General features: G+C 43.4%; 2 protein-coding genes across 2 annotated transcripts in view; one reads left to right on the forward strand and one right to left on the reverse strand.

Moving 5' to 3' along the window:
* Positions 1-254, forward strand: part of ush2a (Usher syndrome 2A (autosomal recessive, mild)) — a 193679-nt gene extending 193425 nt beyond the window's left edge. Inside the window, exon 94 of the mRNA XM_070832313.1 lies at positions 165-254. Within this exon, the coding sequence (XP_070688414.1) occupies positions 165-254 (90 nt within the window). The remainder of the gene's footprint in view (positions 1-164) is intronic.
* Positions 255-6710: 6456 nt separating this feature from the next.
* kctd3 (potassium channel tetramerization domain containing 3) lies at positions 6711-16107 on the reverse strand. Its single transcript, XM_070829774.1, has 19 exons — positions 16037-16107; positions 15582-15635; positions 14357-14402; positions 13374-13447; positions 13201-13259; positions 12611-12691; positions 12269-12427; positions 11544-11634; positions 11104-11294; positions 10224-10339; positions 9868-9955; positions 9507-9623; positions 9198-9368; positions 8866-9021; positions 8470-8566; positions 8144-8337; positions 7898-8036; positions 7637-7759; positions 6711-7345 (listed from the first exon to the last, which is right to left on the reverse strand). The coding sequence occupies exons 1-19, from the start codon at positions 16105-16107 to the stop codon at positions 6772-6774; spliced, it is 2601 nt and encodes an 866-aa protein (XP_070685875.1). The 3' UTR covers positions 6711-6771.
* Between the last annotated feature and the right edge of the window lie 427 nt (positions 16108-16534).

Here is a 16534-nt window from a genome sequence, read left to right on the forward strand (position 1 = left end):
ATTTGCATATTAAAATTACAATTATAGCACAGTAGAGCCATTACAGTCGTGACAGACTTTGCATATCCTTCTACAGAGTATCACCTTAGCACCTTTGCTCTCTGTCACACATTTTAAAAGGACTTATAAAATGCCTAATTGTGATCTCATGTGTTGTCTTTCAGTATGTGGAGGAAGATGGGTTTGTGGACGCCATCAAGGCCTTAAGTTCTGTGAAAAAGGAGCACACTATGTTCACTGACACTCATCTTTAACACAAGATCCCAACATCTAATCAGGTGTCACAGTCTCAAATCTCATCTACACTGTTGCCCATTAAGTTGGAATAATTGTTCAATACCCCCAATTTTGTTAAAGCCTGAATACACAGTTTGCAAAGGTTAATTGTGGTTTAAGTTTCACTGTGATATGTTTGGAAGAGTTTGATCAATAAAGTTGAGAAGATATACACTTTATTTATCAAGAATAAATCATATTGTCACAATCATTTCATGAGAAGAGGTAAAAAACATTTTATTCCAACTTTATGGACAACAGTGTAGTTTCAAACCAAGACAGAAAAACATTCATACCTGATATTCGGTCTACTGGTACACATGGAAAGTTATTTAGACTATTTACAGTGCTTGATTTGTGAAATAGGAAGTCTTGAAAAATACTTTCATATAGTTAATCCATTGGTGACCAATCCAATTTTGAAAATGCTTTGGGTTGAACAGCTGTTATGTCATTTTGCCCCTCTGCATGTGTAACTCCCTGTAGGGACGAGCAGTCTTAACTGTAGTAGAGGCAGGATCCAACACCCAGACAGGCTGCGAGTTAAACAGCTACACTGTATTGGCTCCGTAGCTTGAATGGATCCATTTCTGGATGGTAATTATACAGTTACATTATATCATAAATCCTGCTTAGATGAAGAACCATTAGAGTTGTTAAATGACTCACAGCAAACAGACTGATTGATTCACTGTCTCTGCTTGCCAACTGTTAGTAGTCTAGTTATTCTGGAAAATACAGACAGATCAAATATAGCAGGTTTGCCACCAGTCTACAAATAAGTAAACATAAAATGTTTCATTCAACTCTTCTGCTTCGACAGTAATTGTGCCTAGTAAGTTTACGTATTATCAGCAGCAATAGTCCTTTAGTCGTAAGAAGACACACAACCGTAGTTTTAGTTTTGTTACCAAAATGCCAACTGTGTTTTTTAATGTGTTAAATGTGGCTGGGAATCACAGATGTGCCGTCTGATTGTTGTGTTTATTTGACATCGAATTTGAAAGCCCAATCTGAGATTGTTTTCTGACTGGATCAGTTGCTGACACGATGTTCACTGCTATTTACATTTAGAAGGAACGGGACATTAGGAAGTCGAGCTTTGTTTAGCTGTAGTGAAGCTGAATATGTGGGTTTGATTTCTTACTTTAGCTGATTTTCACTGAACCAATATCACAATCAGCTGAAGAATGAAATCAAATCTCTGTAACGTCCTGCTTCGGTTTTATAGCAGGAATAAAATATTGTTTATATTTGGATTCCACAGATTGGGCTGTTTTAATGTTTAGAAGCTGAGCAGCGTAGAAACAGTATTTATCAGAATAAGATGTTGAATTTCTGTGTCATGTTGAAGGGTTTTTGTGTATAAAATTGAAGCCTACTGTAATGTTATAAAACCTTTTCTTTTTTACACTGGCAGTATTATTTATGGTTGTTGTATAAAAAAAAAAGTCTTATTTATAGATGATTCATTGATCAATGTTTGTGTTTTTCTGGGAAATTATAAAAACGATGGTCAAGAAAATGTTTTCTACTCGTGTTCTCACATTTTGTTCACTTGAAACGTGTTTGAAATATTAACACATCAAGTGGCTTCAGACATTAGTGTCCATTTCCTGCTGCTTATCTTCTATTCTCCTGTCCAGTACCTACAGAACATCTGTGGAACTTAAATGTAAAGTTTCATGACAGGAGTCGTGTGATCTTGTATATGCTAGCAGTGTTTTTAGATAGATGCAACATTTATTTCCCACTTCTTTACAGTACAAAAATGTTTTTCAAAAAGAGCCAAAGACGATTTTAACAGTTTAATATTGTTTTACTCCATCGTGAACAGAGATGTCAAAAGCAGCTGCTCAGAATTTAAGACACACAAACGTACCAATTGCATGTTGAATGCATTATCAATGCATGAGGACATAAAAGCGCCACAACAACAAAGGACCAAAACTTCACTGGCGATACATGAATATTTGTTCCATGATGAGGTTCATATTGTGTCTCAGTTTAAACATTCATTTAAACTTGCAGAAATACAGTTATGAGAGCAAAGTAGTTTGCATGTACAGTTGACACAGTGTGTGTGTGTGTGTGTACAGGAGGGATCAACACTTGGGGAAACAAATGAGCTGTACTGAAAACTAGATTTTACACCATGAATGAAGTTGAATTTGTTCCCCTCAGAGACGCAGACTGGTCATGGTGATCGAGCTGAACACAAAATGCCATTTTAGTTCTTTTCTGCTGAGATGGTAAAACACAGATGTGCCATCAGCTGGACAGAGACCGTCATCACACGCAGTCACACACACACACACACACACACACCGGCACAAACACACACAGGGTCGGTATCTCCATCAAAACTATGCAGCAGTAATTTAGCTTTGCTCCTGCGTCCCTTCAGGGGACATCAAGGCAAGTTTGAAATTAACAAACTGGCAGTAACAAGCGTGCCCTCGCTCAAGGACATCAGTCTGACAAGGGCACTTCTAAAACATTCACAGCCACATTCACAGCTATTGTCAACCACGGAGGGAGGGGGGGGGGCTGTGAAAAGAGCTTGTGGAGTGATTGTAAGGGACAGTATGGCCCTGAGCAACACACACACACACAGGGTTTTATTAAACTCATAAATCACAATGACGACAGACGGCGTCTCAGAGAGGAGACTGTCTGAACGGGAAGGTTAGTGAAATGAAAGCTGGGGAGTGACACACACACACACTCACCTCGGTGACGCTCAAACAAAACAAAAATGATGCACTTTGCCAGGGTAAAAACACAAACCACGAGCTAAAAACTCAGCAGTGACTGGCAGCATCAACGGTTTGTCTGAATCCTGTTTTCATAGAACATGTCAGATCTCTGATAATTCATGAAGTTATAATATTTTACAGTTACTGCCTGTAAAACAGTTAATGGTCCCAGAACAATATCATGTTCTACACAATGTGTTAAAACATACATAACAAATGTAGGTTTTAAAGAAACATTTCTGCAAACTGATGCTATATTCTTCAGCTTAGTAATACAGATTTAAAAGGTCTTTTGCAAATAGCTGAATGTTTGTTCTTTTCTTCAAAGTAACCATTTTCCATTAAAATGGGAAAAAAAAACAACAGATAACACAACTTCATTTCATTACTGTCAGTTCACCTCTTAATCTTGCAGGAGTTGACCAGAGGAGAAAAGTCCAGTTTTGAGGTTTTAGTGAACACTGTGGCTCTGAAGGTTCAATGTTGACATTGTATTTGATCATGGGTCATTACTGTAAAATCTGTAAATAATATGACATGATGCAGCATTTCAAACGTACACAACGTAAAACAACATGAAACCGGGCGGACCGAACAAACAGATATGTATCCTTTTAGCTCCTTTTAGCTCACTAGCGTCTGGCTGTAATATAATGTAAACATAGCCAGAGAAGAATGGACAGACAAACAGTTATGTGCTGACATACACTTTAAACTTCATCATTTTTAGAGAAAATAAACACTAGCAGTTACTTTTAATATTAGTCTTAATAGTGCAAGTGCAAATGCAGTTAGGTCCGATAGCATGGTAATACCAATACAGGCATTATATGATTATCAACAGTATGTAATGAACAACAGTGTAGTATCAACACACCATCACACGCATCAATGCATCCATGTTAGGACTTTGTTTATGAGTATGTGTGTCTACTTTCCATACAGTTAATTAGTGTGTTAAAATGTACATCTTTGTACAAGCAGGGGGCCACAGTTCATCGTCTCACGTTAAAACAATAAGCAACGTGATAAAAACTACTTCATAAGAGGTTATATAGCCGCTGGATTGGCAAATCATAAGTTTAGGACATATTCTCTAGTTCTTTTACCTTTTTTTTTTTACTGTCTCTGTTTTTCACAGCTGTCCCCACAATGGTGATAAAAACGTACCGTAGATCAAGAGCTCGCCTGGCTTCTTTGACTTATCCCAAACGAAACGAAGTGGAAATCTTACCGGGGATCTGATTCAAAGTTTAGCTCACTGTGCTAAGGAGGGTTTCTAACATGTAGCTTCCTGAGGTCCTTTCAGGGCCATCACAGTCGTATCATACCGAAGGTGCTTCGTTTTTGTTTCCCACAGAGAAAACGCTCTATGTTTGGCTCACCTTAAGCTACAGATAAAGCTCCCCAGGTGTTGGGAGCAAGGATGAGCTGTCCAGTTTCAATCTATACACTACACGATAGATGTTCATAATTTAATGTATAAAGTGACCACTCTTAAAAGGTCCTTTGATGGTGTAGCTCCACCACAAGACAATTCTAGCCAAAGTCAGAGCGGTCTGGTCCGTTCTGTGGCTCCACAATGAGCTCAGTCTTCACAAGCCTTTGGTCAGAATCCTTTTCAACGAGAACACAAACAGGCTGATAACCGTCAAACGAGTTAAATAAGGCACTGCAACAGTCATCCCAAGCAAAACAAGACACATGGAAATCTTCCAAAGGGAGTAAAGTGATGTAGTGTAGGTCCTTTTGAGCACTGACTTGAGAGTAGTTATATTGTGATACTGTAAAAAAATAAAATATAAATGATTTGTGTGATCTTGCACAGGCACCACTGCTTTGTCTAACGTACCAAATGAGGTCTCCGTATACTGTACACACCACAAAGCATTAAAAACAGATTTTCTTCCTGTATAAGTGTCGTTAGTGTGAATGGGATCGTTTTGACTGATCAGTCTCAGAGAAAAAAAACAAAACTTCCCTCAAACTGTAATGTTCCAGCTCTGTGTCTAATTTGTTTTCAAATTCACATTTCCAAACTGCTGCTTTGGATCGGACCTTTCCCCCACAGACAGTTTGGCTTGTATCAGGAAAGGCGCAGGTGTTCCACAGTCCTGGTCTCGGTCTTACTGTCACTCACTGGGACACACAGTGTCACTAATGCTTTTCCTGCTATGACAAGTCCAAATGTCTGCTGGGAAAAAGGACTAAACACCGCATGTCATGTGCTGCACACAACAACCTTTGTTGAGGAACAGGGAGGCTGCTAATGCTACTGTTGGCCTGTCACCTTTCATGTGGAAACCACTGAGTGTTAGTTTGGCTGAACTGCACATAAACCCCTCTGTTGCATAGTTGTCACTGAGCCGCCAAACAACAAACCCAGGAAGGTTTTACTGCATGCGGGAGCTGCAAAATGACTTCACTGCTTGCAGACTGTTCACGCTTAGTGTCACTGCTTCAACGACAACAATAACCACTGTGTCTCTGGCTGCAGCATTAGGATTCAAGTAGCTGCCAAGTTTCTGGCTGCAGTAACATGTTCAAGGTAAGTAAAACTTACACTAACGACAGATTGCACGTATCGCCAGAGACACTTCACATCATCATAAGCTCTGTCTTTGACAGGGATGTGATCCTTTTGACAAATCTTATTAGTCAATTCATTAGTCAATCACAATAATCTCCTTTTTCTGTTTTATATTATTAGAAATTGAATATTTATGTGATTGGTAATGTGATGTTTTACTTTTTGATAATGAAAACTATTGTTATTTGATGATCTCTGCTCCAAAGCAGATGTTTTGTTTAAGCCTGAATGATTAAGGTCTGAACAAAGTAGTTCCTACCAGACAATAAAAGCACTTTGAATATCTGATACAAGCACAAGCTGTGCCCCTGTTAAATCCATTTGCTTCCATTAGCTGGTCTCACAAGAGAATACTTGGTTAGTGTTCTCTGGACCCTCGTTCTATTACTAGTCCTTATGTACTTGGTAAATTGTGGTGAACCTTGATGAGTTAATGATTCCGTCTACACATCAGTGGCCAATACAACAACACTGGTGCCAACAACACGCTCTTAACAATATCTGGCCTAATATTCCTGTAGTTACTGTATGTGTGTCACTGCGTCGACTGAACAATATCAACACAGGCAGAGGAATCAAATTCAGCGGGTCACCGATCTAAATGAGAAGCCATATTGCTGTCAGATTTGTGCTTTAAAGCGCTGACGTCATGGTCTGCTCAGACAGCCTGAAGCAAACTGAGATGGTTGGAGCTCCAGTTGGATCCAGCAGATTTCAGTGACAGAACTTGAAATCGTTAAAAGATCAAAAACAAATTCATTCCTGCCCTTGGCTGAGATGCTCTTAGTGTTGGGATGTTGTGACCTCTTCCTCGTGTCAGATTTTGTAGTGAAAAAATGTTCGAGTTCCACTGACTTCAATTAAAAAAAGGTTTAAGTTTTTTCAGCGTAGGAAGCAAACAAAGTAAAGGAGACTCATCCTGAGACACATACTCAGTGAAATGTGATAGCATCTTGTGTGGAGGAAGGAAGCAGGTCCTTTTATCCAGTTACATCATGAACCAAACCTTCAAAAAGTGTTTTCCTGCAGCTCGTGTCACATTCCTCCTCTGCTGTGATGTCCAGGCCTCCATCATGCACCCACAGGGCACCGCGACAAGATGGCTCCTCTGACTGGGATGAAAAGAGGAGGGTAGTAGGCCCACTGTCACAGGCTGCTGTCCTGATTGGACAGCTCAGCGCCCAGCTTCCTGTGCCGCGGTGAGGTGGAGGAAGCCAGTTTGGTTGGGGAGGGGGAAGCATTGGAGGATGAGTCGCTGCCACCACCGTCCGATCCAGACGGGAGGGAGGAGAGGTGGGGGACCGGGGGAGCCCTCTTCCTCCCCAGAAAGCCTCCTTCTAGCCTCTTCCTCACACCCCCCTCTGCCTTCACCCCGTCTCCTCCTGACCCCACACCCTCACCCTCCTCAGGTTGTGGGGGCACCTTTCGCCTGACGTCCCCACCGGGAATGGGGCTGTCCGGCGGTTGTCGTGGAGACTCTTGACCGCCTTCTGCCTTCACCCCGCAAACACCCGCAGTCGTCAAAGCTCCGATATTTGTGCTAGAGCTTGAAGTGGTTCGGCAAGCCCAGAGCTCCATAGCCGTGGCTCTCCTCTCACTGTCCTCAGGCCCAAAGTCACAGAGCGAACGGCGGGCGTCAGGGGGCTGGCTGGGGGGCTGGGAGGACGTCTGACCTGTGCTGTCCAGCATACCTCGACTCAGGCTGAAGTTCTGGAAGTCTCTGTGGAAAGATAGAAGGAGTCTGTGAGAAGTGAACAGAAAATCTAAATCTCAGACTTTTTATCAGATTATCACATGGAGGCTGTATTTCAAAACCAGGTGCTTGGGGTGCTCTCTCCTGGTTCTAAAGGGCACCAGAGCTGCATATTTTCCTTGTTCTGAATACCTGAAAGGGGGATATCTAGAAACCTAAATAATCTGCATGACTTGATACCTCTAGCAGCGGGTGAGGAAATATTGTTTTTGTAGCATGGTTTGATGTATCAACACAGAGAGGCAAACGTTATTTCACCGGTAGCTGTGGAAGGACTCAGTGCGCCGGGCGCGGGCCAGCAGGGGGCTCTCTCTGTAAGGCCGCACAGCTCCATACGTAGCCTGACTCTCAGGGATGGGCTCCTGGGCCTGTAGCTGCAGACTGACATGAAGAGCGAGACGGGTTAAGCTATTTTGTGTGTAAATGGTTGTACGGATGTATCAGTGGTAAGCGTGCTCAGAAGGTATGTTGGCTATAGTTGATCAGTTTCTTCCTGTGTGTGTGAGCTTCCTTTCTGACCTCGAGCAGGACTCTCTGAGGCGTGTGTGGTGCAGAACAGACGGGGCGGGGCTAATATTTGGTGTAGCACAGCGTGAGGTGCTCAGGTCGCACTGGTCCAACAGCTGCAGCAGCTCCTCCTCTGTAGGCCCACCTACATCTGTGACACACAAGAGCAGTGTCAGAACGAACACACACACACACACACACACCGTGTTACATCAAAAGAAAAGTTACATTTATTCTCGTCTCTCTCTATTTCCTCACCGTCTCTCTTCCTCTCCTCTCCTTTGTTAGCGGTGTCCATCGCAGTGGTCAGGTCCCACATTTGGATGCTGCCGTTGCCATGACCAGTGAACAGATAGCGCCGAGGTCGCGACCCCATCCGGCTCGAACCCTCACACTCCCGTACCATGAAGGAAGAGATGGTTGTCCCGTCCACTGACTGCACTTCGCAGATCCTGACACACACACACACACACGTTGTGGCATTCAAACAAACAAAAAACTCAAGTACTCAAATAGAAGAACTAAAAGCTTACAGGAATCTTTTGACAATGGGAATGAAAGAGTGAGATGACATAAACATAAACCTCTTTCCAGTGGATGAGAGCCTCACAAACAGTTTGTTGGTGATGGGGATCACCTTCTGTATGAAAACCTGCTGATCGTCTCTCTCTCCAAATGGACCTGAGAGCAGAAATCACAGTGAGTCTCTACTCACACATCAGTCTGCCATCGCACATCTGGATTCATCAAGTCCACCACAGCATGCTGTGACAAAACATTTCCCATTAACCGTTAAAGACTGGCAGCAGTTTTATTCATGTGGCCGGTATTTACTGTCACACAGCCGCTAACACGTGCATTAATTTCATCATCACCACTCATGTCAATCCAAAACCTGTGCCTCTGTTCCAAGGCCACTATCACGCATATTTTCCTCCTTATAAATGTTTCTTCTGACCTTCCCCTCTTAACTCTCTCACCTATATCATTCCCAGAGCAGTAGCTCCCGTGGCTCTCCGTCTCCTCCAGCGACAGTATTTTGAAGGACGCCAGAGGGGTGGAGCCTGGCTGGGTGGAGATCATCCCTCTGAAGCGGGTCACCGTCCACGTACGAACATGGTTGTTGTCCGCGCACACTAACAACACAAACAACCACAGATTTCAAGATCTCAGTCACAGGTAAACACTCGTAACAGAGAACACCACAAAAAATGAACAGTCTGCACTTGTACTGTTGTATTTTTCTCTATCACCCTCTCCAGCTCCCTCTACCAGCAGGGAGACTGTCTATCCAACCCTCCACCTTCCTCACCTGATACCAGATGTTTCTCAGACAGCATAATCTTAGTGACGGGACTCCTGTGCACAGTGAATGTCTGAAAGAGCTGAGGGCCTGATCCCACTGTCTCTGGGTGCTGCACGATCACTCTCACCGCTCCGCTGCTCGTCCCATAGGCTATCTCTATCCAGTTCCCACTCACACCTGACAGCAGAGAGGGAGTGGGAGGCACAACACAAGTACACACAGACGTGTTAATAACAGGTCAGTAACTGTAGTTCATGTTACATCCAAACATGTCTGTTTAGATACATTTTGTCACCAAAGAACTGGTCTACTGACTGGTTTTAGGCGTGAGGTAGACGGACAGAGCAGTGATGGCATCATTCGAAGGGTCGTGATAAAGCTCCGTCACTAGAAGATCATTATCCTTCATCCTCAGGGGAAACTTCTGCATGTCTGGAGAGAAAAAGGAGACAAAATGTTCATAAGTTTGACAGGTTTGATTGTATAAAATCTAGATCCAGTATCCAGTATATTTTTAAGCAATGATCATATAAAGTTATCACAAGAATCCATTCAAACATATGAAAGGGCGATCATTTGCTTACTGCATAAGCATCCACGAAACGGAGGGACAGACAGCAGATAGAGTGAGTGTGTGTGTGTGTGTGTGTGTGTGCGCGTGTGTGCGTGTGTGTACCTATATAGTAGATAGATCCATTGTTGCAGCCCAGTAGTAAGAAGGATCCCGCTGTGTCACAACTTGTGATAGGAACCACATCTTGAACCTGACATAAACACACAAGAGGGTGAAGTCACAGTCAGTGCGGTGCTGTTCCATGTTCCTGTCTTCCTACTGAAGGCACACACACTGTAGATTCAATGAATGGTCGAATAAGGACACACACACTACACAAACATCTAGTGAAAACACTCGTTGACACCCTATAACCGTAATGTAAAGTTCACTCCCTCGCTTAGTAAAACAGTAAAGCACAAAAGAGAACGTGTCAGCCGTACAAACACGCACGCACACACACACACACACGGTCCTACCTGCCAGTGCTGTGTGACGGCATTCCACACTCCAACCTTTCCTGTATGGCTCGTAGCCACCAGCTGGTTCCCGATGAAGAAGAGATCATCCACAGGTACACCGAGGCTGAATACACCTGGGGTGGTGGGGGGAGGAGGGGGTTACTGTCTGACTGTAATCTACGGGCTGGGGGACATTGGCTACAGCCTGAATGCTCAGTCTCAGAGATTGCTGGAAGTCAAAGGGGTCACAAATCAACAAGATGGTCCCCATATGCAAGACTCTTATAATATATGAATTCTGCCTCATATGAGTCCAGGGTCTAAGGACCGTGAAGCCCCTTGAGGCAACGTTTTGATTTGAAATATAGGGATATATAAATAAAACTGATTCAACTTGAGTGAGTTAAGCTTTGTTGTTCTTCCTCTGCTGTATGTCTATTAGTGTGTGAGTTCATTGAACAAAACAAGGACAGACTCGAACCCCCAGTATGTGATTCTTCCGTGACAGCAGACAGCGTTTCAAATGTGGTTGTTGCTGCAAAGAAGCTACAAATTCTAAAACGTGGATGATTCACACATCGTCACCAACACAGCATGCGTCCAAATGTGAAATATGGTCATAATCTGCCCTTCTGTTCCTGAGTTATGGTGATGAATAATGGCCAGGACATTGTGAGGTCGCACTGAACTCCCTCCAGGCGTTCCTGAGATGTCCCGTTCACAAGAATGGGACAGACGTGAGGTCATGCTGACCTTGATCTTTGACCTTGAGTCCACAGAGACATTTGTGCCAAATTTGAAGGAATGACCTCGAGACCCGACTGACCACATTTCAGTAGGTTCACTAGGACCTCTGTTTGCACCCATAGACATAAGCATACATTATCTCTCTGCTCACCTATCTCATTGCCGCTGCCTCCATCTTGGATGCTCCAGAGGATGATGCTGCTTTCAGAGGCGGCGGCTACCATCTTGTCCTTGTCTCCGTGTGGGCCACCCACCACTTTGGCGTTAAGTGCGATGCGTTCAATGGTCCAATCAAGGTAGGGGGAGGAGAATACCTGTTGCCATCCAGAAGATTCCTTTATCCTAGCAAGATAACACACACAGACACAGACACACACACACACACACACAGACAACCATTTAACATAACAAACAGTTCACTGATTTGACTGAACATGTCCAGAGCCAGCTGACAGCTGACATGGGAGCAGGTAGTGAGAAATGTGAGACAGAACACATAATGAGACCATCATGAATAATTTAATGTCTCCCCCTCATGAACCACACAGTTTATGAGAAATGTTTTAACCAAACACGTTGAGGCTTTATTACCTGTAGCAGATGACAAAGTGTGCATAAGCTGCTACTATCCAGTTGTGGTGTCCTGTTATAATCAGCACCTTCCTGGGGTCAACCACAGGACCTGCACACACACACACATACACACGCATTAAGATTTACAAACAGACACACTACTTTCATGCTCTGATAACCACCCTGAATTTCCATTTAGTTTTCACTTTTCATTATTCGTTCTATAATAATAAAATGGAAATGTGGGCAGATATTAACAGTCTAAAAGCAGAAAGCAGGTATGGATCAGCGATGTTTACATCAAATGATATAAAACAACCCTCCAAAATTCCTCTCCATCACTCTCGGAGCACATACAGAGCACAGCTCACTATACTCTCTGATGTCATCCTCAACAGAGAGCAGGCTGATGTGAAACTAGGCTACCTCAGTCAGCTGACTAAAAGGATGTGTCAGGTCGCATTAGCTCCAGCATTAATGCACACAGAAACACACACACACACACACACACATAGATTTGGACATGCACAAACATAGACTATACTCTCTCACTGCCACACACACACACAGATGTGGCACTGTGTCTAGTAATGGCCGGCAGATGAAGTCACTGTCAAAACAAGAGTCACTGCTACGTTTGCTGCTCACTTTTTTATGCTACGATGAAACTTAGACTGAGATGGATTTCTGCACATATATAATCAGATTATCAATATTTATTTGTCTTCAGGCTGGTCACTCACGCAGTCTTTGGTTGTCGGTCATTCCAGGTGAGCCAGAGAGGGAAGGGTGAGGAGGGGGGCCCACACGGCTGAAACCCTCTGCTCCACTTGGACCTGGCCGCTCGTCCGAGGACGAGCCAGAGGCTGCTGAGGGAGGGCTGGACTTCCGGGCAGGGATTGCTGTCAAAGAAAGATGCACTGACATTTATTCATAGACATTTCTGCATGTTTGTATGTATGTTTTCACAGAATTCTGTGACTTGAAAGCGGTTTGTTTCCTTCCTCCAACTGTTTCTGTTTACAGTTAATTGATTTACTCTATTTTCAGTTCATTTTCTGTATCAGTCAGTTTCCCGTCTTTACCTGGGGGCGGCAGGTAACCATGGAAAAGAACACTGCCACACGACGAGCGCTCCAGCTCCTCACACAGCAGCAGGCGCCGTACTGCACACAAACACACACACACAGGTACAGACACAAACACACACACGAAAACTGCAATGAGGCGATGATGACCAGAGTAATATGATATATAGTTTTTAAGATCAAGTGACTACTTACTGTAAAACATTTTGCCACTGATGGATATTATAACAGATTGTCCTTTTGTTCTATTGACTTTAAATGCCATTTCTTTTTCTTCATTTTGTATTTTCTTTGTTCATTTTGACAAAGTGAAAGAGGAGTTACACATGACTGATTAGATCCCGTCTTTGAGTTGGAGTGATCCACTGTAATTGTGTGTAATTACTTTGCATTGTATCAACTGAATGGCTGTGCACATTATTATTATTAGTGATCAGATCAGGTTTCACAAGGGTAACGTTCCCATTGAAGTACACAGACAATGGAGGGAAGTTACAAACACTGAAACAGGAAGTAAAACAAAATCAGAGTACATGGAACTAACAGTAATATGGTTTTGACCCTGTAAACTCTGTGCAGCAGCACACCTAAAGGAGTGATCCCATAAAACTCTGCTTCATGTCGCAGGATACTGATGTTGACACCCCTACAGAGAAAAAAGCAGAATAAGGACTCTGTAAGACCTTGCTTACAACTCAACATAATGACTTCCTAAAAGAAAGATTCAGAGATATTTCTGAATGGTGTTATGACTCCTTACCGCAGGTCCAACTCTTTGGTTCGGAGGAAATTCAAAATTGGTGCAAAAGCTGTAGGGTCTCTGTCAATAAATATCTAGAAGTGGAGGAACATATGTTATGATGCAAATTAAAAACTTAATCAACTATTAAAAGACAAGTAATCCATAAGTAAATAGTCACAATTCAAAATCCTGCACTGAGCTTCTAGCCTAGTGCTAGTGAAGTGACATTAAAGCTCATGTTAATATTTACTGTCAGGGCAGGAAAATCTGGAGATGACGGGGTGATTCGTTAATGGATGTAATAATAACACAACAACACAAATATAGATATAGATCAGTAATAATTTGAATGACAAAAATACAGAGAAAAAATGTAAAATATCCGCTTGTTCCACCTCCTCAAATGTGAGGATTTGCTGCTTTTGCTTTCACACAAAAAGACCCCCCCCCAGACTGATAAATAATCATTAGTCTCAGACAGAACAGAACAAAACAGTGCATTATTCTAAAATTAGGCAGGTGTATAAAATGTTCTGATGAAACACTGACTGTGGGGTGTGGGCCACAGAATTGGTTTAATATGGACTCAAATGGTTTAATATCACATCTTATTACACAGCTTTGATAAATACTCAATGCTGATTGGTCAATATAGCAGACTGTTGCTAGTATTTTGTATCAAATTGTTGATTTCTTTAGCACGGCGCCATGTAATAAGCAGAATAATGTAATGTTAAGTCATTATAGCAAAACAAACCTCTTCAGAATGATTGAAGTTAAGGTTCTTATTGCAATAATAGCCAGCTCGCTGCACATTATTCTGTACTTATTAGTTCTTAGGCTCACACACATATTCTTAGGACCATGCATCATTTTTCATTAAGCTGCAGCACAACAGAACAAACGTCATGTCCTGTCTGCTGGAAGCTTTTACATTTTCAAATGTGGCCTTCAGATACTGTCCTAGTTTTAGAATAAGAAGAAACAAAGGCTATACTCACAGCTCCAGTTTCATCCCGAAGAGTGGATATCCTTCCACTCAGCAAACTGGAAAACACACACACACACACACACACACACACACAGAGAGTTCTCCTGTTAACCTCAGCACTTCTCCATTTCCACTTACCAGCAGTGTTACCACCACCTGAAGTAAACACACAGTCTGCACAGAGAGAAACACAATTACCTGTTGACTGAGCTACAGATCAGTGCTGCATCAGCATGCACTGCAGGCTGTATGAAGAAAGGTTCTATAATGAGTGCACGCTGCAGACAGCCGGGGACAGAGAGACTGACAGGCGAGCAGACAGACAGGTGCACTGGCAGACAGACTGACAGGCATGTGGCACGACTTGGTCAGCTGTTGTCAAACCGTGGGCTCAGTCCAGTGTTTGAGTTTGCTATGTGTGTGGTATTTGCCCCAGTCGGCTGTTTCACCCTCTAGGGCAGGAAACACATCGAGTGTCACCTCAGTAGAAACATGTCAAAAACACACATGTATGCCAAAACATGCTTAGTACATACATTATAATGAATGTTTCCAAAACATCTTAAAACAAGAGGTTACTGTCACAGTACTCACACTGACTGCTGGATGACTAGAAGACTTAACAAACAAAGGATTCAACATTTAGAAGAGCAGCACAGCTGACTTGATATTCTACCTCCCTCCGATTATGGCGGACAGTGAGTGTGATCCCCTGACATTTTCCATCACCAGAGTAGTGAAAGTATGAAGCACGACAGGGGGACGATAATGGAACATCCCTACTTACCATTAATTATGTAATACAAATTTTGCTTTACGGTGTTGCAACTGCACCATGGCATGCTGGGCTGTTGACCTGTTTCTGGTACGACTCCTACATGCAGTAGCAACAGTGGAAGCACAGTTTAATTAGTCTATTCTCAGGGGGCGTCTAGAGAAGTTAAATTCACTCCATTTGATGTTGAAGAGCTCCTGGTTTTAAATATACAATTGTTATAACACATTATACACATTCAGTTCCGTTTTTTGCCAAACACGGTCAAATGCTCCTCATAACATACACTCTGATAATACACTTTAGCTCCTGGTGCTTCGACTGATTCTGCAAAGATCTAATCTGGTCAAGTTGCTATATAGCCGTGCACTTCACAGTGCTGGGTGGCATTCATGTAACTTCTCATTAGCTGAACATGAAGCCATGAAGTGCTGACGTGAAGTGATGTGATTTCACCAACCTTGAGAAGAAAGAGTCTGGGATCCACATCAGAGTCTGTCTGGAGGTGCTGAACCTACAGTAGAAAGACACAACAGCACATTTACTGCAAACACTGTGGAACCAGAGCACCTGTGAACAAAGTGGGAGAAGAGTCGAGCAAATCATGGAGCTGCTGAAGAAAGTCATCACTGCATCGAGCCAATATTATAATAGAGGTGGACAGTGAGTTCAATTATGAAGAAACCCCAGTGCGCCTCTGTGTGTGTGTGTGTGTGTGTGTGTGTGAGTGTGTGTGAGTGTGTGTGAGTGAGTGAGTGAGTGTGAGTGAGTGAGGGAGTGAGGGAGAAAGTGAGTAGGATGAAGTACACAACCTTGAGTAGTGTGTCTACATCCATGGCAGATACCATCACACACGCACGAAGCCAGAGATCAAATCCCCAGATGATGCCCCCGGTCTGAGGAGCAGTCCCTTACCTTGTCCCGCCGACGTTGAGCTGGATGATATCTCCCATCCCGGGCGTTGTATTGTTACCATCCGTGGCCATGATGAGCGAGGCTGCGGGCGGCTGTAGCACTAGAAGAAGGCACTGATCCCCTACAGCCGTCAAGGAAACGACAGCTAGCTTGCTAACGCTCCTCTCTCCGGCTCAGCCGATGTCCCGACTCCCCAGCCTCACAACCTCTCCCTAGTCCCACCTCCCATAAAACATCCGCTACACACGACCGATGAGGACGGTGTCGTTCAGCCTCCGCATGCCGGGCGGAGAGACACGGGGCTGTTTTTATGAGAAAGCAGCCACAGCAGAATCCCCTTCTTTTCCAGCGGGCTTGTTTGCATCACTGCCTCGCATGTAACTAAATCGTGGATAACATCTTGCGCAGGATATTGGCACCGTGAAACAGCTGTACAAACCGTCTACGAAGCGAGGCGAGAGTGTTCACCTCTAGCGACTTCCGGTATCGCTTCAACCA

The sequence above is a fragment of the Pempheris klunzingeri genome, chromosome 1, assembly GCF_042242105.1.
Source record: "Pempheris klunzingeri isolate RE-2024b chromosome 1, fPemKlu1.hap1, whole genome shotgun sequence".
NCBI lineage: Eukaryota > Metazoa > Chordata > Actinopteri > Acropomatiformes > Pempheridae > Pempheris > Pempheris klunzingeri.